Below are 23085 nucleotides of genomic sequence, written 5' to 3'. Positions count from 1 at the left end.
TTTATTCCGCTTCCGTTTTATCTTGACCCCGCATTTTGTATGTCCCTGTACTTTGACGAAAAATAGCACTCCATCATTGTTAATATTGAATTATTTTGGGAAGATACGATTGAAAAGACTAAAATGTTTTTTGCAACACTCTTAATTGAATTTTAATTGCATTGCTCTTTCTGGTGTGCCCCCTTGGCCACCTGGGGGCAGTATAATGCATCTGAAACACCTGAGATCTCAGCTCACCTGCGTAAATGTTAGTCATTCTTTGCAGAGGATAAAGAATATATGACTTAGCTGTATTGTCAATCCACATATTGTGCTCCACCGTTTTTGTTCAATGTTGCTTAAAGAGTTAAAACGACGCAACACAGAATGCATTTAAGGTACAGTATGTTACAGACAGTGTAAATATATTTTTATTTTTTATTTTTTTCCCCCACAGTGACAAATGTCCCATTTTCCAATGGGCTCCTTTATGCAAATCTAATAAGTACATTGAGCCACAGTAATTGCTAAGGAGCGTAATTCATGACTAATTTATTCTGGGGTTAATTTATTGAAACGGACTTATCAATATTTCACACTCCTCCTCCATTATTCACAAGAGAACATGCGCTGAAACGTATCTGTGTCAACCCGTGAATTTTGTCGAGCGAGTGGCTGTTTGTGTGTTTTTTTTATATTTTGTGCTTCCGTGTAAATGGCATCAATTGTTTCCTGAATGCCTTGGCTGTACTTTTAATACACGTGCAGAGAGCCGCTGCTCTTCTATTTCATCACAGGCTCAACACGACACTTCTTCTCATTCCAATTGATGATGTCGCCAGCACATCGTGGCATTTAGTGGGTGCCCAATTCAATATCATTTGCTACAATTTCACGTCACAACACAAAAGGAGGAGGCTTGCGCTCCAAGGAATACACTGAGCGTTACCATGGCAACCTCTGTCATCTAGTTTTAAGCAAGGCATGATGACACGCAGCAGGACCTGCGGGATCTGACCAGATTAATTTGGGACAAAAAAGTGGTTCACAAAGGGAACCTATCATTTCAATGCCTTTCATAACTTGAAAATAAAAACTTGAAAAACAAATCATACTAAACCAAATTGACTAGAAATGGGATTTTTGTGTATATATTATATATTTATAATAATAATATATTATATATATATAAAATAATATATTTTATATATTATATAATAATATATTATGTATATATATATATTTTTTTTTTCTCAGCATGGCAGAGTGCAGCTGTTCAGTTCTACCCACACTTCTATATATTCCATATAATCACGCTAATACCTTATTGGCAGTGATAGCAACAATATAATGTAAAAAGAAGACACTCGAATTGTGACAAGCAGTCCCCTTCCCCTTATTTCCCTCTGAATCCCATCACACTCTCTCCGTCTCGTTCCCGCCCACCCTCCGAGAGATTACCGTTACCATAGTGACGCAGCAGATTGGCTCGGAAGTCGCAGTGGTTGTGGGTGCCATGGCAACACACATATGCTTGTGTTACCGCTGTCAGGGAGGTGTGGGACGCACACGCGCTCGCAAACATGCCATTGCAAACAATAACCCCCCCCCCCCTCGATGGTTTGTACCAATCGCCCGAGATTAAAGGGACCACGGCGTCAAGTCATTTTGCAAATGGCCTCTGATTTATTCTATGCACTTTGTATCGGTGCCAAAGCTCTGTGGGATGGGGCCATGTGCAGGACACGCCGAACGCCGTTATCCCGCTCCAAAAGATCAATTATTAATACAGGGAAATCAAATAAATATGCTAGCATTAGCATAATTGCCGGATGATTGGCTAAAACATTCCAGTCTGTAAATCTAATCTCGATACGTAGGATGGATGGATTGATTTTTTTTTCTCCTCTCGTCCATATTTCATCTACATACAGTATATACGGTCGCCATGGTTATGAGGTAGAACGTTTCCATGGAAACTGTCACAGAGGAGGGTTGGCGAGACCGAGAGTAAAGGGTGAAGAGCGAAAGAATCCAGAAAGAGTGTTTTTTTTTTTTTTTTGCCTGTTTATATCTCTCCGAGGAACCGTTAGAGTTTTCGACTCCATGCTTGAGCACATTCCGGTTGTCATGTAAGGACACACTTTCAAAAGGAGTGTGTGTGGCTGTGTGTGTTGAGACAAATGTTCCCATGTACACACTCTTACACACACCCACACACGTTCACTATAATCGCAACGTGAGTGTGTGTGTGGAGCTGAAATTATTTCACCTGACAGGAACAATGCTGGCTTTCTGCTCCTCCACTACACAAACACACACACTGACAGAAGCAGACATACTGCAAAGCACATAGATGCGCATTCTTCATTCCGGTGAGGGATTTTTTTGGTGTTAATTTGAGGATCTGTTAGTAGAAACTGTAAAAAAAAATTATATTTGTATATTTTTTGGCGTGCAATTCAGATGTCCCTGAGCAGACCTCAACTCCAGCGAGCTCAAGTTGAGTTCAGCTTGTCACGGTACAATGTGGGACAGTAAATCCTCGTCTGGCTTGTGCTTTTCAAGCGGGGTGTGAAATCAGGATGGCGATTAGCTTTTTCGCTTACGTAAATAGTGTGACATCACTAGGCGTGTGACGCGATGCAACCTGCTGATGCATTCAGGAAAAAAAAAAGAATGGGAGATAAATAAAGGGTAGGGAGGAATGTGTGACAACCATCAATTTGTGTTTTTTTTTTTTTTGTTGGGTACATTTTGTGTTCTTGACATTTGTTTCCCCTTGTGTGATGGAACTGCTGCTTCTCTATCAGTGTTTTTTTTTTTTTTTGTACTCTCCCACTGTGGATGCGGCTTTTTAATTAACTCATTCACTGCCGACCCAGTTAATATCTTTGACGTCTTGAATGAGTTGTCGGTTGAGTTTGTAAAATGCACTCAAATAATAATAATAATAAAATTTGTTTTTTTTTACACTCAGGTACCTAATGAATGTGACGTTTGAGGGCCGAAATCTGTCGTTCAGTGAAGATGGCTACCAGATGCACCCCAAGCTGGTCATCATTCTGCTCAATAAGGACAGACAGTGGGACAGGGTAAGTTTGGCGTGGACTTTTTAAATTTGCAAAAGCAAATAGACAAACTTAAATGCTCCTGTGGTCTAATTATGAGACAGAAAGTGAGTTAGTTTAGTGATTGGAGCGGCTGATGCAGAGACAAAGATCTGATTCGCTCATCATCACGTTTTGGAGTTTTCAAGCGTTTTAAGCCCAAAGCTTTCCAGGCGCCATACTGATTAGATATGATCAGATTGGTCAAGGTGCCTTTGAGCAGCACGCTGCATGCGGCACACGCTCCGAAGTGGAGCTTCTGAATGAATATTTGCCAAAGCTGCTAATTAGCAACCCCCATCCCCGTCACTTTTATGTCATTTCATTTTTTATTTTTAGGGTGTTTTGAAAAGAAAAGTAATGACCAACTTAAAGGCCCCTGACTTTTTTTTTTTTAATTTTCAACAAATCTTCGAGCTGTGCAAATTGAATTATAATCATAAAATAATAAAGAAAAATGTCTAACTGATGGAGAAAATCCAGATGTGGCTGTCACATCCTAAAATGAACCCTCCTCCTCATAGCTGACTTCTACGACTCTTCCTCTTCTCCATTCTTTGTATTTCTCCGTCTTCTACCCCTCCGATCTATATTCTGTCCTCTGATCAGTCTCCGCTGTCTTCACCCCACCCCCCCCCCCCCCTCTCGTTTTCACTCATGTTTAATTCTCAGCTTGACTCCCATCTGAACTGCTTTTGTGGATCCTAATGAGTTCCGAGCTCTTACAAGCGTCCTTTCTGGCACCTTCTGAATGAGTGTGAAGAGTGTCCAGTCATGTTCAGCGCCCCATCTGCGTCTTTGTCTACATTACTCTGACTCATGTTCAGCGAAGTTCATGCCAAGTTCCCCGCAGTGCATTGATGACTCTACAACCCGGTGCCGTCGTTCCTGTTACGATTCCCATCGCGTGGCCTCTCATTGGACGATCCGAAGCCGGTTCCTTCTCCATAAGTACACTTGAAGGAACCGGCATCAGCAGAGTGCCGTCATGTGACCGGCAACTGGGGAAATGGACTAATTGATGACTCTTGGTTGGAGGAGAGCCACGAGAGCTTGGCCCGGTCCTTCAGCCGTACAGCTGGACCCTCCTCCCTCCACAGAGGAGGCAGCAGTTTGCATCTGAATGAGCTCCATGGCCAGCTGGTCATGTGACTCCCCCACTCCATCCATTTTCTCTCTCGGCATTCGTTGCTTCTCAATTTAAATCGCCGTTTTTAATTTTTTCGCCTTACAGGTAGGCAAATGGGAAAACGGTTCCCTGTCGATGAAGTACCACGTGTGGCCTCGCTACGAACTCTACGGTGGGATTGCAACCAGGGAAGATGACCACCTGTCCATCGTGACGCTGGAGGAGGCTCCTTTCGTCATCGTGGAGGACGTGGACCCGCTGAGCGGGACTTGCATGAGGAACACCGTGCCCTGCCGCAAACAAATCAAAACATTGTGAGATGTTTCAATGATCGCCCGAATGAATGATTTGCTCACATAGAGCTTATTTAATGCTAAAATTGTAATTAGGTTAAATAATCTCCACTCTGCTCCGTTTAATTACAACATCATTTGCCTGAAGGCAATGGAAATCATTCTAATTTCATCTACATATGCAGGAATCAGACCAAGGAGTCGGGGATTTACATCAAGAGATGCTGCAAAGGTTTCTGCATTGACATCTTAAAGAAGATCGCCAAGTCAGTCAAGTTCACTTACGACTTGTATCTGGTTACCAACGGCAAGCACGGCAAGAAGATTAATGGAACGTGGAACGGCATGGTGGGAGAGGTAAGGAGTTTATGATTCCAGCTTTATGAGAAAAGCTCCAGCACTGATTTTTATTTATTTATTCCAAAATGCCCTTCCTGCTCGGAAATGTACGGACATTGTTTTAGTTTGAATAAACCTGGCCAGAATTGCAATTATGTACGTGTGGGCGAAGGTGAAGGAAAAAAAAAAAAAAAAGTGTCTGCCTTTCTTCCCAAAGGCCAAATGAACTCTTCTATATTTAGCTTTGCCGTCAAAAGGATGAATTTCCTCATGGAAATTTGTTTTCATACCTTCAATTTTGAGCCGCCTAAAGCCATTCGGTCAGTGGGCTCTTAACATCCCATAATAGACCCCGGTCCCGGTCAAAGCTCGCTGTCAGTTCTCGTACATCAACCCGCTACAGCGAGATGCACTTTTGCTGTCGTTTGGTAACGAAGGAAAAAGTAAGCAGATCAATAGCGGCTCAAAGGTCACAGGTTGAAAACGGAGCTGTGTCTCATCACAAGTCTGCATAACCTTCACAAGGCACCGTTGACAATGTGTCCACCCCCCCCCCCCCCCCCCCCCTGCTATTCAATTTATATTAAAGTGACCCATTTAGTCGATTATATAAAGCCATTTAAGTTACCCTGCTGGGCCGGCTGCTGTCTTTAGTGTGCACCGAGCTATAAGTGTGCTCACCTGTAATAAACGCCATCACCCTTGCTAAAAGCGTCATAATGTGCTGTCGTCTTCCTAGCCTCACCGATAAATGGTCATTAGGATCGGGGGGGAGGCGCCATTTGTCAAACTCGCTATTTTGCTCTCCCGCATACACACATAAGCGCACACACACGAAAGCATATAAGCCAGAGATGAGCAATTTATATTTTTCCTAATGCATGTATAAGATGCATTATCCTAATCTAATTTTTTTTTTTCATAAAAATCTAATTTGATCATTATTGAGGTATTAGTCAGGTAAATATCATTAAAAAAAAGCCACAGAAAAATATTTTTGCTCGCTCATGTAATGCAGAGCAGTATAAGACCTGGTATAAATGCACCTAAGCCATGTTTGCCACCTAGTGGTGAATGGTAATATTACAACTTAAAATCACAGTTGATCCTTGGATATTCTCAGTTTTTCTTGGGTAAATTTGCATTTACGCAGATTTTAAAAATATCTTTTTATTTTTATTCTATTATTATTATTTTTTTACCACATGCACACCATGCTGTTGCATCTCCTGGCCGATGTCAACTATCTTCGTCCTTCTCCACTTGGAAAGTCGCCAAAATGACAGTAGATTTCAAACTCTTAATGGACTGAGATCTGGACTGCTCCTCACACACATGCACACATTTAGGGACGTGCCTCAGCACGCTCTTCAACACTTTCCGAGATCACTTAAGGCCTTTTACACAATTTGTCACACTTTCATAAGACAATAGATCAAAATGAGAAGGGGGAGGGGGGGAGTGGTTGGAGGCGTGCAATAATTGCTTCTAGTTTTTCTTCACTTCAGCAAGTGTCAGAGATTACATTACCATTCATACTTTTCATCTCGAATCTTCTTGGCAATAAGATAATGAGTTAGGCCACCCAAGATACACACCAGCTGAGACGCTCGCACAAACTCCCATCCTCGCTCACTCATTCTCAATAACACCCACATGGGTCACTTTCATAACACGGAGAGAACATGTCGTAGGAGGGAGATGGAGAGAGCAAACGGAAAGAGAGAAAGAGAGAGGGGAAGTGAGTACACTACTGCACGGGCTTCTTCTTCTCCCCTGGGGTGACGTTCACGCGTTTAGGCACACAGGTGGACATGCGCTTCCTCCCGACAAATAAGTCTGCAAATACACACTCGCCGCTACACACTCACAAACGGCGTCAACCGGGATGGCTACGGCCGAGTCGATTGTCTTTCTGCCTGTGAGCGTCCGCTTCACAGGTGGGGAACAAAGGTTCAGTCGTGACTCACTCATGCACAAGCACACAAACTCTCTTTGCGCACGCTGGAGCTTTGACTCATGCACACTTTATTAACTCCATAGTCTCAGGCCACTTTAACACAAATTGGGGGCTAAATATAATACCTTTACGGAGAAGTAGGACAGGTATTGGGATGCAGTTCTGACCTAATGTGATAACCTACTTTTTTCCTCCTCTCCTCCCCTGGTGGGCAATAAGAGAGTCCACCTCCCTCTACTATAATTGTTAATTACAGATATTTCATTACTAACAATTTGAGGAGAGCCAAAATAAGAACAACAATTTGATTGGTCTATTTTAGAGGGCCAATCAGATCTCATTAAGATGCAGTGGAGATCTTAACCAATGCAAAAAGAAGAATAAACATCCTATGTTGGATTCAGAAATGACACTTTACGCACCAACCGCATTTTATTTTTTTCATTTTTAGCATTGAAGCCAGGTTTGGTTTTTTTATTTAAAGCCGACTCGCTCTGTGCGGTTGCTGGATATCAGTGGCGTGATCGATGTCTAGACGGCTGTTATTACGCTCTGATTGCAAGGTCTAAGCTCTAAAAACCTAATAGTTACCCCTGATATATTACATCATTGAACATCTTTCATCTCCAGGGGTAATAACAGAAGCGTCGACAACAGGCATGATTTTTTTTTTTTTAATGACACCACAGACAATTTATTTTTTGTATTAAAATCATTTTTTTAAATAATGACACCACAGATAAAACCAATATATATATATTTTATATATTATCAAAATATGATTTAAAAAATGTTGATTATTAGTACATTATGATTTTATTATAGTACAACTGACTGATTTATATTTTATACAGGCAATTTGTGAAATTAAGTTCTAATTTCTTGAGCTGACCGTTTTGATCCATATGCCTTCCAACGTCCTCACCTCTTTTCCACTTTCCCTGGACCTAATTTATACAGACGTTCATGTGTTCGATGGCAACCAGCGTGCCGTGACACATTACTGTAATGTGCCATGAGAGATCATCAGGTGTGCCACGGCAAATTATCCAATTCTACTTAATTGATGCGATAAATCTATGCCAGCGATGCGTAGTGACAGGCAGAAACCATTAAATGCTCTTCCACTAGATAGCTGAGGTTACATAATTAACCTGTGTATCCATTTGTTGTGACATTTTTCTTTGTTTATGTGCCATGAGACTTTTTTCCAAATGCAAAATATCGAGTCGATAAAGTCTGAAATCCGGAACCAAAAAAAGTCTCCATCCTCTATTGTCCAGGTGGTGTTAAAAAATGCCCACATGGCCGTCGGTTCCTTGACCATCAACGAGGAAAGGTCAGAGGTCATCGACTTCTCCGTCCCATTCATCGAGACCGGCATCAGTGTCATGGTCTCCCGTAGCAACGGCACCGTTTCACCTTCTGCCTTCTTAGGTGAGCAATATTATTATTTTTATTTTGTCCTTCTCTGTTCTGGATATTGTCATCAAACTACCGGACGTAGCAATGCATTTACTCAAATATTATATTCCAGTTTATTCATGTGTTGTTCTTCTTGCACTCTGACCTTCTCTTCCCACTCATTTCTCCTACTCGTCCTTCCTTTTCTCAATCTGGCACACCATACTTGCATATCTCCTTTTTCGCTTTTTTTTTTTCTTTCATTCTCTCACACTCTCCCCTTCACTTCTCAACATCACCCCTCAAATTTCTGGCTCCCCACGACCTCCCTTTGGTGTCTTTTTTTCTTATCACCGTGGGTCCAAACCTCCTCCCTCAACCCATCCTCTCACTCGACTCCCTTCATCTTCCCCTCTTCTCTCTTTCTCTCTCTTTTTGCCGGCTTGCCCTCCAGAGCCCTTCAGCGCGGATGTGTGGGTGATGATGTTCGTGATGCTCTTGCTGGTGTCAGCATTTGCCGTGTTCATTTTTGAGTACTTCAGCCCCGTGGGCTACAACCGCTGTCTGGCTGACGGCAGAGGTGAGGCTCCGCCCCCAAAATCAACATGCACAAAGATGTGCCGGTTTGCATCGCTTGGAGACACTTAGCGTGTTTTGAATGGTTCATTTTTAGCGGCCGTCAATTACAATACAGTAGCGCCAATAAAATGTATAAAAATGAAATTAAATGAAATAAAAAAAATAATATTAATAAAAATATATATATACATCATTAAAATAAAATAAGTAAATAAATAACATAAGTATTAAAAGTGATTCATTATATTTTGTACAGAGAGCTAGAGACATGCGCAAAAATATCAAAGTCCGCCTCCACACGGAGACCAGCAGCCCTTGCTTATTTCATCCCCCCTTCTCTTCCTCCTTCACGTTTGCCCTTTTCATCATTTACAGGTGTTGTGTGCTCCGCTTTCAACGCGGCGGCGTCAGTGCTCTTACCTCCGCACAGTCCATTTGCAAGTTATTTGCATACATTTCCATGCTGCTTAAAAATTCCTCTTCGCACTGACAGCGAAAGGGGGGCTAGTTTTGTGTCAGATCTTCCAAGCCGCGAGGCCACCTCACATGGCTATATTTAGACATCTGTCTCGCTCTTCTTTCCAGTCCAACTTCAGCATAACGTAAGGATGTTCTCATCCTTTTTTTATCTGCATGTTGCACCAAAGGAGTTTAGAATCACACAGATCGAAGTTTGGACACAAAGGACTCCAAACAACAATACTGGATATCAATGGCTGCAGATTGCATAGTCTCCACTCCACTTATGTAACTGACTCTCTCACAAACTTTACAAAAGAGAACATTTGGCACAACAAAGTCTGTTTGTCCATGGACAAAGCCCCCCCCCCCAACATCACAATGCAAACCCACATGGAGGGCACGAATACTGTCTGCCTCCTTGTCATGTCCCCTCTCTCCCTCTCACACACACACACACACACGCTCGTGTTCACACTTCCTCACCCAGACATTACAATCCAACTGCTATATCACTCCATAATGAGTAGAGGGAGACAGTCTGCTCTCAGTTCATGAGTCAGAACTAATTAAATAGTTTATTCATTACGCCACAATTCGTGATCATAATCGCCATAGAGTTGATAGTGTGTCATAATAAATGGACATGTCACTCAATTCGTGCAAATGACGATAATTCGGGGAACTGTACCAGACATATCGTACTTGGGTTTTATCTACTCAAGCTGATTTTTATATTATGTTGCCGCTGGACACTGTGGACAAAATTATTCTTAACACATTTTAATGTTGACTGTAGTTTGGCTTGGCAAACTTAACAAACATAAAAGACTATAAAATGTTATTATTATTATTATTATTATTGTTATTTTTTTATTGTTGTTGGCATTATTAGTATTAATTCCTACTATTATTATTATTTTTTTAAATTATTTTTTTTATTATTGTTGGCATTATTAGCATTAATTCCTACTATTATTATTGTTAGCATTATTAGCATTAAGCTAAGGAAACATCACACTGATGTATCATACTCTGGTGTGACGACCCAAAAAGTTATACAGTGACCGAACTTCAGAAAACCGTAATTGTTGGCTGTATTTGACCTCAGAGCCGCACGGTCCATCCTTCACCATCGGCAAAGCCATCTGGTTGCTGTGGGGTCTGGTCTTCAACAACTCTGTGCCGGTGCAGAACCCCAAAGGTACCACCAGCAAGATCATGGTATCAGTGTGGGCCTTCTTTGCTGTCATCTTCCTGGCCTCCTACACTGCCAACTTGGCTGCCTTCATGATCCAGGAGGAATACGTGGACCAGGTAACGGGACTCTCGGACAAAAAGGTAAGCCGGTCGTCTAACTTTCGTCTTTCTCATTTGCTCCTCGTGAAGAATTCCACATGTTCCGCTTTCCGTCTTTAGTTCCAAAGCCCCAACGACTTCTCGCCTCCCTTTCGGTTCGGCACGGTCCCGAACGGGAGCACGGAGAGAAACATAAGGAACAACTATCCCGAGATGCACTCTTACATGACCAAGTTTCATCAGAGAAATGTCAACGAGGCTCTTCAGAGCCTCAAAGCCGGGTGAGACCTTGGTGTACCTAATATTGTGACCAATTCCTAACCCGCCCCCTTTTTCCACTTTAATTTTGTACTTAATGTTTTTTTTTTTCTTCTCACCACACTGTGTGCCGCTTCAGCCATGGCAAACTGTCTGGAAGTCTATTCCACTTATCACCAGCTTAGTGCTATTTAGCAGGTTAATTGGAATGTTGTAGCTGCGATGTCTTGCTCCTAAGTGCTAATTAAGTCTAACCCTATCTCTCTTCCGCTGCTTCTTTTTTTTCATTAGCAAACTAGACGCTTTCATTTATGACGCGGCCGTGCTGAATTACATGGCCGGCAGAGACGAGGGCTGCAAACTGGTGACCATCGGCAGCGGTTACATCTTCGCCACCACCGGCTACGGCATCGCTATCCAGAAGGAGTCGCTCTGGAAGAGACACGTGGACCTGGCCATCTTGCAGCTCTTTGGAGACGGTGAGACACGGCGGCGCTCATCTGTTTTCCGTCCGCATCTCAATGCGCTGAGCCGGACCAAGGGCAATCCGCCTTACATCATAAGCGAAGAGAGCAGATTGTTCACGTGGAGGCTCTGATTTATTGAACGATCCGCTCACATTGAATTTTCAAATAAGACGATTATGGCGGACCCCGTAAGGAAGGAAGGATTCAGACAGCTCTTGAGGGAAATTAAACCTCCTAACACCTTGGAATGACTGCAAGCCAATACTCTCTAAATGTTTCAAAAGCGAGATAGCGTTAGCTCATTGTGATCACACATCAAACGTCTTTTTTGGATTTATCGTCTCCCCTCAGCACAACTCAGAGGTGACGTCGGATTTATAGCCGTCTGCCCGACGCTGCTGCATTGTTTTTGGGTTGTGCGCAAAACGCAGCTCGCAGTATTATTTGGTTTTCGACGACATCTTTTTGCTACTCGTAACCCGACGGAGGTTGCTCATTTGGGGATTATAGTTTATGATTTGAAATGACTAAAGGGAGGAAAATTCGATTTAATTGTGGGTTGAGTTCAGTCCCTGTTTTCAGGGGATTGGACATATTTGGAGCCTAGCAGCCATCCATTTACTATACTGCTTAGCTTGGACCGGGTCATAAAGAGCTGTAGCCTATTCCGGCCGACCTCAGGCAAAAGGCCAGCCGCACCTTGTAAAGGTTGCCAGTCAATCACAGAGTACATAAAGACAAAGTGGAAATTGAACCCACTCAGAAGTGTCTTAAGCCTTTTAGTAAACAATCTTTTATAAAGACACACATGTCGGGTTGGTGAACTACAACGAAATAATAAAATGAATCATAAAATCGGCGTTAATATTACAAACCTTTATCACAATGGATCATAAAAGTAAAGGTAAGGCGATATAAGATGATGAGGAAAAATTTAATTGACTTGCAGACAATCAGGATGATTGAAAAAATAAAAAATCGGTTTTAAATGTTTTCGTAATGGTGTCAGTAATAGTTTAAATTAGTTTTTTGTTTTTTCTAAATTCACTAAAACATCCATCATGTCAGCTCCTGAACCATAGACCCTCCGGGGCCGGCTATCGTGCGTCCCAGTTAGCGTTGCCAGCATCGCTCCCGGTGTATTTCGACCCTGCATGCGTTTGGGTTTCCAGGTTTGTTCGTGTGTGTGAATTTGGGTCATCGCTTTCAACATGACAAAAGAGCGTTGATTTTATTTTTATCACCCTAAAACAAGAGCGACACATTTGACTATTTAAAATACCTGGCAAATATTTTATTTTTTTTCCTTTTGTTGTACTACGAGCTTGTTCTTGTGTGTTTGAACAATGTCTTTCAAAAGTACGACAAGAACCAATCGGCCGTGTCTCCCCTTTGCTCTGGATTTCAATGTGACATTGCAACGCCTCACCCCCACTTGCTTCCCCTCCTGTTGGCCTAGAAAAAGATCAGACACGTGGAGATATTTCTGTGATTACGGGCTTTATAAATACATGTTTATTTATTTATGTATATATTTATTTATTTATATGAATTTATTTGTGTGTTTATTTATTTAAAATACATGCGACTATTTATTTATTTATTTACTTATTTAAATCCTATATCATCCAGAAAGCAGACAAATGTTAGTTTAGAATTTAGCCAAATATTCCTGCCATCTTTTTTCCCCCCCCCGCTCCTCTTCTGTTGCATCATTCTCTTCTTCCCTGGTGTCCTCTAACAGGCATCATGTTATTGCATCACATCCCTTCTGCTTGCCACTTAAAACACACACACACACACGGACACACACACGCACACATTCCCTCATGAATTATAAAACTATTCCCCGCTTATCATTGCGCCATGGCCCAAACTGACTGTTTGATCTTGATCCCCCCCCTTTCCTCCTTGTTGTTGCCCTCCCTTCCTCCCTCCATTTTCTTCTTTCCCCTCTTCTCCATCGTTTCACCACATCCAGGTGAGATGGAGGAACTGGAGTCCCTGTGGCTGACGGGAATCTGCCACCACGAGAAGAATGAGGTGATGTCCAGCCAGCTGGACGTGGACAACATGGCGGGGGTCTTCTACATGCTGGGGGCCGCCATGGCACTGTCGCTCATCACATTCATCTGCGAACACTGGTTCTATTGGCAGCTGAGGTTCTGCTTCATGGGTGTCTGCTCGGGTCGTCCTGGCCTTGTCTTTTCCGTCAGCAGGGTGAGATTAACACTTTTCATCCTCATCAAGGAATTGTATATATCTTTCACCAAACTTCTAAAATTCCCAGGAATGAAAGTGTGACCTATATGCAAAAAAGGTTAGCATAATATTCATTATTAATTCATTATTCATCCCAAAAAAAGTGACAAGAAAATGTCAGCAAATTACCATATAGTGTGTACTCAATACAAACAAGCCCATCCTTAAATAGCTGCATCTTTACACCAGTTAATCCCCAGGGCTCTACCTTAGGCCCCCTAAAATTTGATTGGCTTAATATAATCTTTCTTTTTTTTTACTAAGACCATTCTGGTATCCATAAATGAAATATTGTCAAACTATTGAGACCAAATCAATAAATCACTCAAAATTAGTCGAAGGTGGATTACTCGATCGCAAAGTCACCCGAGGTGTTTGATTTGCATTCCAATAGTTTTGACACGGCTGCGGTGTAATTCACCGCGTGCCTCTGAAGGTGAAGTGCTGCAGGCTAAAAAACGCACGTGGATAATTTACGGCGGAGGTCCACGAGCGGCGGCGGCGGCGGCGGCTCGCTCCTTCTCGTTGATATGCTGCTATGGCACCGGGGCCGCAGAAAAACAATCCCGGTTTCTCATATTTCGTTATTTATGTTTTTAAACCAACAAAACGGCACAAAAGTAAGGAAAATATCTTATTAGTTTTATACCAATATTTCTTCGCAATAAATTCTTCTTTAAAATGGTGCCATATTTCGAAGGGAAAATTTCACCAAGAAAAAAAAAAAAAATCACTGTATAGTCGAATTAGTAGCGCCAATATTTCCTGCTCTCCTTTTTTAATTGCAGAATTTCACGCTGAATTGTTTCTCATTAAATTCTACTCATGTTGTTAACATCCTCTTTAATAACATTGAACAAATCATTTCTGCCTGACACGACTTTTTAGTAGACTGAACATAAAATGTCATCTGCGAACATGTCAGGTGACATTGTATTAAATTTCTACGCGCAGGCTGTTGGGCGCACTTGTTTTTACGATTGCCGCATTAACATTTCCACGGGAACAATCGCGATGTGAGGGCCATTACGTTTCCCCGTAACATTCGCTGATTGCTCTCTTTTGACCCAAATTACCTCCATTTCTGCTGCTACCTAAATGAAAGTCCACACACGCAGCCAGATCATTTGTATGTAAACATTCAGGGGGAAAAAATTCATTGAGCGATTCATTTGCATATGCAAATCGCCATCCTAGTAAAACAGCTGACAGTGGAAATTATACCTTTTTATTTTCGCGTAACCTATTGTGTCCTTTCTATTGACTCTTTTCTTTTTTTCCCGTCTGCTTTTCTAATTTCACAGCTTAATCCAATAAATGTTATTATTATTGCTGCAATTAACATTTGAGTTTGGGCGTGGAGAAAATGAGTCACCCTTGGTGGACGTCACATGACTTCATGGTCGGTTAGCGCCTTTGCTAGCCTGTTCCCGCAGGCTACCTGTTCCTCGAGTCCCCAACCTGGAAATTAATGAAAAATATCGATTCGGGAATTTAGAACAATAAATATATTAGGGTTGTTAATTACTCCCTTTTTCCCTCCTGTCGTCCTTCATTTGCATCGTGTATCAAGCAAATTATGATCTTGTGCTCGTCGGCACTTTATATGCACTTGTACACAGGGAGCAGCTAGTTATTTGTTGATTTCCTGCCTCTCTGTACCAGCTTAATCACTTATAGATTTTACCGTGATCCCCTCGAGAAGAAAAAAAAAAAAAAAGATCACTGTTATTGCTATTTGCCGAGCCTACCAAATAATCAGCTACTTTAATAAAAGGGCCGGCAGCAAAGTAGTCCATTTTGTCAAAGAGCAGCTGCCGCATATGAAACCTGTGATTTCAAAGATTTGATTTCATCCGTATTAACATCTCAGACATTTGCTAGCGTGCGCTAATGATGCCAATTTGTGTGCATAAGAGCTTTCACACCGAGCTTCGCAATGATTGTTAGTGAGGTTAGTGTCGGATTTTCAAATGTATCTGATTGAAGCCGGGTCGTACATAAGAGGAAGTGGGGAAAAAATAGAGCATTCAAAAGCCATGTGACCTTTGACTTCTAGCCTGATGTATCCGCTTTACTAGAGGACTTTCTTCCAAGCTTTATTTATGTTTGCCCTGACTAAAATCATTCCGTGCAATTGATATGTGCCCTTACTGTCGAGCCTGCTTTGCTTTCCTATACGTTCGTTCGTACGGTGCATCAGCGGACGCAAATAAAACCGTTTCTCTTTTTGTCATCGTCTCCTTTCCCTCGCTAATGCCGCTTCTTTCGCCACGCAGGGTATCTACAGCTGTATTCACGGCGTGCAGATCGAAGAGAAAAGCAGCTCGGCGTTGAACTCGCCGTCGGCTACCATGAACAACACTCATTCCAACATCTTGCGCCTGTTACGCACGGCCAAGAACATGGCCTCCGGGGTGAACGGCTCGCCGCACAGCGCTCTGGACTTCATTCGACGCGAATCCTCCGTTTACGACATCTCGGAACACAGACGCAGCCTGGCGGGACATTCGGACTGCAAGCCGCCGTACTTACCGGATGATAACATGTTCAGCGATTACATCAGTGAGGTGGAGAGGACGTTTGGTAACGTCCATATGAAGGATAGTAATCTGTACCAGGACCACTACCTGCACCATCACGGTTCCACACTTGGGCTCAGTGGACCACCTGCCAACAGGCCCCATAGTTTGGGCAGTGCCAGTTCCCTGGAGGGCGGCATGTTTGACTGCGACAGCCTCGGAGGCGGGGTGCCGCCCATTTTCACCACCCAACCCTGCTCGGCGCTGACCCACAGAAACATGAGCAAGTTTGACCTTCTGTCCGGACAGACTCCGCCCTCAGGCCAAGGATTTAAGAGTGGCCTTCCTGACTTGTACGGGAAGTTTTCGTTCAAGGGAGGAGCCTCCAGTTCGACTTACATCCCCGGTCCGACTTACTGCGGAGGGAGAGGGGACGATGATGGGAATATACGATCGGATGTCTCTGATATTTCCACGCACACGGTGACCTACGGGAACCTGGAAGGAAACGCCAAGAAGCGCAAACAATACCGCGATAGCTTGAAAAAGAGGCCGGCCTCTGCCAAGTCCAGACGTGAGCTGGATGAGATCGAGCTGGGCTACAGGAGAAAGCCGTACCACATAAGCCACCACCACTACCACAACCATCGCTCGGCCTCACCGCCACCTTTGCCATCGGAACGGAAGCGAGGAGGGAATAACGACACAAACTATCTCTTCAGAGAGAAGGAGAGCGTGAGGGACTTTTATTTGGACCAATTCCGTCCAAAAGAGGGCGTCCCTCAATGGGAACATGTCGATCTGACTGAGGGCACTGGAAATAGGGACGGCGGAGTACCAACTTGCACTTCTCTGGTTCCGGTGGAGGACTTCCTCAAGGGCAAACCCAAAAAGTCGGACTCAAAAAGTGGCGGTGGATCTGGCTTGGCGGGCGGAGAATGGGAGTGCAGGAACTGTCGGTCCGGAGGAGGAATGAAGCAGATGTCCATGCACGGAGGCTACGGTGGCGGTATGAGCTGCGGCTCCTCAGGGGGCGGAGGAAGCAGCCGCCCGAGCTCAGCGACCTGTATGCGCTGCGAGGGCTGCAAAAAGACGGGAAACCTCTACGACATCAGCGAGGACAACAACCACCTCTTGGAACAGATTGGTGGAGGGAAAGGTGGGGCTCCAATCTCCCAGCCGCCATCGCAAGCCCAGCAGAGGAGGAAGGGCGGCGGATTCGGCAAGCCACTCAGGCGGCAGCATTCCTATGACGCCTTTGTTGACCTTCAGAAGGACGACTCGGGCGGCATGGGGAGCATGATGGGAGGTATGGGAGGAGTTGGTGGGATGGGTGCTCCGGGTATGGGAGGCATGCTACCACCTCCCCGAAGCGTTAGCTTGAAGGAAAAGGAGCGCTACATGGAGGGCACGAGCCCCTTTGCGCACATATTTGAGCGTCACGGGGGTTCCGAGAGGGAACGGGAAAGAGACCGGGACCCTTCGTTTTATGGAGGTGACGGCCGATTCGGGGGGCTGTTCCGAGGAGGCGAGGGCCTCCATCGTCGCTCCGTGGGAGAGAGAGACATGAGAGACAGGGACAGGTCTTTGATGGAAGGTGGCGGCGGGGCGGCATTCTCTTTATCCAAATCGCTTTATCCGGACCGGGTAAACCAGAACCCCTTTATACCCACGTTTGATGACGATCAATGTCTGATGCACGGAGCCAAACAATATTACATGAAAAAGCAACAGCAGCAGCAACAGGTTGCCAAAAACAGCCGAAGTGACTTCAGAAGCCAGTTGAGCACCACGTCTTATCTGCCGCCATCCGCCGCGCCAATGTCCAACGTGTCCCCGCGGTTCCCGAAAGAACTCAGCCTGGGTGGACTCAACCACCACGGCTCCATGCTGGGGGTTGGCCCGCCGCGACCTTTCAACGGAAGCAACGGCCACGTCTACGAGAAACTCTCCAGTATCGAATCGGACGTGTGAGAGACCGAGACTGGATTTGGGATTTGGCGTGGAATAGAGTTGTGTTAGGTGTGTTAGGAGATCAGGGATGTTTTTAAAGACACTGTCCACACACACACTGCATCTCTATCCCATACTGAGACTGGACTTTAAGATAAGCAAGGCGAGAGCCAAACGTGGTGTCAGAAACAGGATGCAAACTTGAGTAATAGAAAATTCTATATTTTGCAAGCAAATCTTGGTAAACACTAAAAATCAGGACACCTTTGGTGAGACGGGGGGGAGGGGCGTGACCCCTCTCTCACAAATGGCCAAAGCTACTCTACTTTTATGTCCAGTCGCAGTTTAGAAAAACAAAAACTGGGAAAATGCACTCAACTCAAGCCTCGCATTTCATCCACCGGTGAAGCCGCGGTCGGCCATTATCGCTCATCTTAATTTGATATCGGACGTGTGAGCTCTGGTGAGATTCGACGGCAGCCCGAGAGCTCCCGCTGAGCGCTTACGAGGGAAGACTGCGAGATCGGCGGGCGGGCGGGCGGAGCTAGCGAGCGGCCCATCTGGGCTCCAAGAAGACATTGTCGCCTTGATGGAGTGGCAACACGGATGACTTGTCCCCCCCCCCCCCTCACACTCCTCTTAAACTTTTGTTCTCCTCCCTTTTCCTCGTCCTCCCCCGACACCAAAAGAAATACAATCATGAATGATGATATTCTTCTCGAAAGAAAAAAAAACAGGGTATAAGATCAACAATAATATTAATAACATTGTGAATAACAACAATGATTGTGTTAACACTGCTTATAATTTTTTTTTTTTTAAATGCTTTATTTTTAATTGGTGTGATATTCCATCCCCGTTTGAGTACTGGCCGGGTTCTTCAACCTCCAAGCCAGCAAAGACTGAACTCTTTAGTTACCTGTAGGACGTTTTACTTCACAGTACATATTTTCTCCTTACGGGAAAAAAAAGGATCTTAAAGACTCATACTTTGTTTTGAGATGTTGTTGAGAGCCTGAAAGCTGCAGAAGCTGAGAGAAAAGGACGTGCCTTAATGGTCTCCAATGGAAGTGTCCTCCTGTTCACATGGTCACGCAACGGCGCCATTACTTGGTGTTCTCTTCACGTAGGACAAAAAACTGCAGTAAAAAAAAAAAAAAAAAATTACAAGCGGTTGGAGAATCCGCCTGGCAGTGGTTTAGATACAAGATGCTGCAGAGTTTTATAACTTCGTAAAAATGATTTTATGAACCTGTACGCCAGTTCTATTCAGGATGTCCCACACTGTCTGGCAGTGGCCCACTTCACAGCACGGCGGCCTTTCTACTTCGCTTCTTTTTTGATTCAGGTTACATGGTAATAGTCACCACCCGTTTGGCCTCTCACTAGTGTCCCAACATCTGTCGCGTTTGTGGGCCCGGATGGCAAAATTTTAAACTGAGGGGGGAAATCAATGATAGTCATAATACGTTGAGCAGAAGAACGGTCGCTGAGGTATCAGCTTTGATTGATGTAGATAATTTTTTTTTTTGTTTTTCTATTTCTTAAAGCTGGCGAAGCCTCATTATTGCACAGGACCTTTACCTGTTGTAGGTTCAGGCACTCAGTAGACATGCCTTATCATCCCCCATCACACACACACACACCTTCCCACTTCACAGGAGCTGTCTGCTAATGACTCATCTTACTGTACAGAATACAAAAAAAATATGAGCTATTTAAAAGTTTGATCTTCAATTAGCTGGCGGTGTCAGAAGTTCAAGGGCTGCAAGAAATTGCGCAGGAGTGCTCGGCCAAGATTGGAGCTGCCCGAGTGTGCAGAGTGCTGACATCTATCTTATAACCTCATCTAAATGCACCGCTGTTATAGGTGAGTGTGTGTTGCGTGAGTTGGATGATGCAAGTCACAATTTAATGATAACAGCATTTTTTTTTTTTTTTCCTCCCTGCACAGATTTGCTGATTACTATTCATAAATTCACAGATAACAATGTAATCGTGAGATTGATAGTTGTTAGCCTTAAATCAATACACCACCCATACGACCATGACTCTGAATAAATAGACTGAGATCTCTGGAATTTTTATATGTACACATTTTCAGATCAAGTGTTATCTGAGAAGCAAGTAGGAATCTCGAGAAAATAAGTAACACTTTGACGATGGCATCCGAGTCGGCATTAGTATGTTTAAGCTTTTACTTGTAAATAGTATATTCAGAACCTCTTTTCACTTTGTACAGTAAACAGACAGACAGGATGTAACTTTCCATCAAGTTTTACAGCAATTTAAGAATTAAACTGATTTAAAAAAAATAAAATAAATAAAAATTAGACGGATAAAAATGTGCAGAAACACCATTACTCATTTTAAGCGATGGAAGTCAACCTCTTTGTTTTACACTCGTGTTACGATAGTTTACCGATTTAATATATTGGATTACGTTAAGGTTTCGACTTTTTTTTCATATGTTCGCTCAAGTGTTTGAGGAATTGATAATTTAGCGTAGGTGTACACGTCTGGTGATATTAATGAGGGACAATTTAGTTTTAAGTTTCCCTTGACTTGTGTTAGATTCTCTCTTTTGAAGCTGAGCTAGACTTCATGCTTTTTCTCGCTCGACACGTTTCTATAATACAATGTTACATGTATGATATTTGAAGATAGAAGCAGCATATTGTGTGCTTTCATTTTAGGCAGCGATCCTTGTTCAGATCTTACGAAATCATTGTGTTCTGTTCGGGGGAGGAAAGGGGGGGGGGGGGGGGGTCATTTTTTTTTAAGCTGGGCTTTAATGGTGATTGCACACAGAATTTAGAGCCATCGTGGGCCCGGCCTATCCTGTTCCCTCTTTATCATTGGGATAGATATCACTGTGGTAAAGAAAGATGTATGTATATAAATTTGTGTATGTGTGTAGAACACACAAGTGCACACTGATGCTGTTAATGTCGCTGAGAATTTTCGGCACAATAACGTGGAAAAGGGATTGATTTGAAATTGAAATGCATTGGTGCAACCCCTTATCAAAAGCATTTGCTTTTTTTTTTGCTTGGCAAAAATCAACTGTTGATTTATTTGAGCTCAGGTTAGTAGACACTATGAACTCATGCTTGGGAGTTGGATTTATTTTTTTTTCCCCATTTGATTTCGACACTTGATTAATAAATCGAAAATATACAGTACATGGGCTGTGCATAATTGTATTGCACAAAATTCTTAGACCATCATTAAATTTGTTTTCATAATTCTGTAAGGAAATCAAATCTGGTTTATTTAGCAGGCTATGCATGAGACAGATGGGCAATATTTTTTTTTTAATTCTTGAAACCTAAACTTTTAAACTGTTGCTATCTTAAAGCCATTACTGATTGCGAAGATGTTTTATATCATTTTAATCATGTTATTCTGTAAATTTAAGTTATTATTGTTATTATTACATTTGTGTCAAGACAAAAACACAAGCATGAATACATGACCTGCCATTAGCTAGTTAGCTAGCTAACTAAATAGACGCTAAATGCATCTCCCCCCCCCCCCCCCCCCCCCCCCCCTCCAAAATGGAAGGATGGACAGTACAACAAATTTGGTGGTGGCCTAAAAAGTTTTTTCCACATTACAATGCATCTCTCCTCCTTATTTGCAATAGGCCCATGACCAAACAAAGTCACCTTTGTGCCGTTGCCATGAAAGGCTAGTGAGGGCTCGTCTACGGCTATTGTTAGGAAAGTCAGGATACACACACACACAAACACACACACACCATCATCATTGAGCACTTTTTGTTTCCCTTCAACCCAAATTGGTCCCAGGCTGGCTTCTCTGCACACAATCATGCCGAAACATTTTAAGAGGGTTCCTGTTAAGAAAAAAAAAAACACTGTGTCACCTTTTTATTTTTTAACAACACAAGGTTGAGCTAGCTTTGAGTTACGGGAACATCCTGGAGCTGGCGGATGTAAATCTCACCCCCCCCCCCCCCCCCCCCCCCAGCTGACAAGCGGATGACAGGCGTCAGTTAAAATATGTTTTGGGACGGGATTGTTCGGAATGATCTTTGTCAGCCGTATTTGTAAAAAGCACCTCGGTGTTTAGCACCGGATTTCATCACATGCAGCCAGGAAGACTTAAACTGTGATACTAGTTTTACATCATACTAATGTTGTCCTCCCAAGTTTTTTTTTCAGAATATCTTTGCTAACGTTGTTTGTGTGGGGGTGTGCGTGCTAATTTATACAAATGCATATCATTTTTATTAATGATAAAACTGCTCTGTTTCTCCATCGTCCTAATTTCTAAAAGTGGCAGAAGGGGTTGCTACTAAATGTATTTCACATGGGGGGGGGGGGGGGGGGGGGGGGGAGTGAGTTTACAAAAGTACTCATTTCCAAGTAAAGATACACGACCTGATTCAATTTACTGTGTCTGGACAAAATGTAAAATATGATCAATTGTATACATAATTCTATACACTCAATTTGCTCTTGGCCACAATTTTCTCGTTGTGGCCCTTTGAAATAATGCCAATATGTTTACATCATGATCACGGAAATTACACGCATAAAAAATATTGTACAGGTTGTGTAAATACTATTAGAGAATACATTAACTTTTTTCTATGGAATCAAAGTAATCTCAATAAAAATTAATCATGTCATGGCAAAAACTGCAAAAATGCATTATTATGGTACTTCTAATAAGGATAAACACCTACAATTATAAGTGCTTAATTAAATAAGACTATTCTTTCTCTTTGTACATGAACAAAATGTGTTGAGTATTAATAATAAAATGCTATAAGTTTCATGCAAATGGTGCGGAGTCTTTTTAAGCTTATTGTCTTGAGATGCAAGTTTCATTTGTTCCGTGACCATGGTTGTATCTCAAATCACTTTTTCCTCATAGAACGGGAAAGCCATTCTTAATTCCTCCCCTTTAAGGAGAACACTTCACAAGGATAAAGAATAAATGCCGGTGAGTATCAATGCTTGTTATATTTGTTAGTCTAAATGTGTTGTTGCACCATTTGTGTTCGGATATCAGGTTTGTAAAATTAGTGATTGCTAAATGTT

At 42.9% G+C, this 23085-nt stretch overlaps 1 protein-coding gene across 4 annotated transcripts in view; it reads left to right on the top strand.

The window, feature by feature from the left end:
- LOC125984088 (glutamate receptor, ionotropic, N-methyl D-aspartate 2B, genome duplicate a) overlaps positions 1-22825 on the top strand; it is a 65282-nt gene extending 42457 nt beyond the window's left edge. For all 4 annotated transcript variants that reach the window (XM_049745919.2, XM_049745918.2, XM_049745922.2 and 1 more), the window contains exons 8-17: positions 2960-3074; positions 4324-4532; positions 4697-4868; positions 8094-8247; positions 8669-8794; positions 10364-10593; positions 10672-10832; positions 11101-11288; positions 13258-13496; positions 15818-22825. In XM_049745919.2, the coding sequence (XP_049601876.1) occupies positions 2960-3074; positions 4324-4532; positions 4697-4868; positions 8094-8247; positions 8669-8794; positions 10364-10593; positions 10672-10832; positions 11101-11288; positions 13258-13496; positions 15818-18034 (3811 nt within the window). In that variant the 3' untranslated portion in view covers positions 18035-22825. The remainder of the gene's footprint in view (positions 1-2959; positions 3075-4323; positions 4533-4696; positions 4869-8093; positions 8248-8668; positions 8795-10363; positions 10594-10671; positions 10833-11100; positions 11289-13257; positions 13497-15817) is intronic.
- Positions 22826-23085: the final 260 nt, after the last annotated feature.

This window comes from Syngnathus scovelli, chromosome 16, assembly GCF_024217435.2.
Source record: "Syngnathus scovelli strain Florida chromosome 16, RoL_Ssco_1.2, whole genome shotgun sequence".
NCBI classification, from domain to species: domain Eukaryota; kingdom Metazoa; phylum Chordata; class Actinopteri; order Syngnathiformes; family Syngnathidae; genus Syngnathus; species Syngnathus scovelli.
The sequence above is the reverse complement of the archived record's forward strand: the minus strand, read 5'-3'. Positions and strand labels throughout refer to the sequence as shown.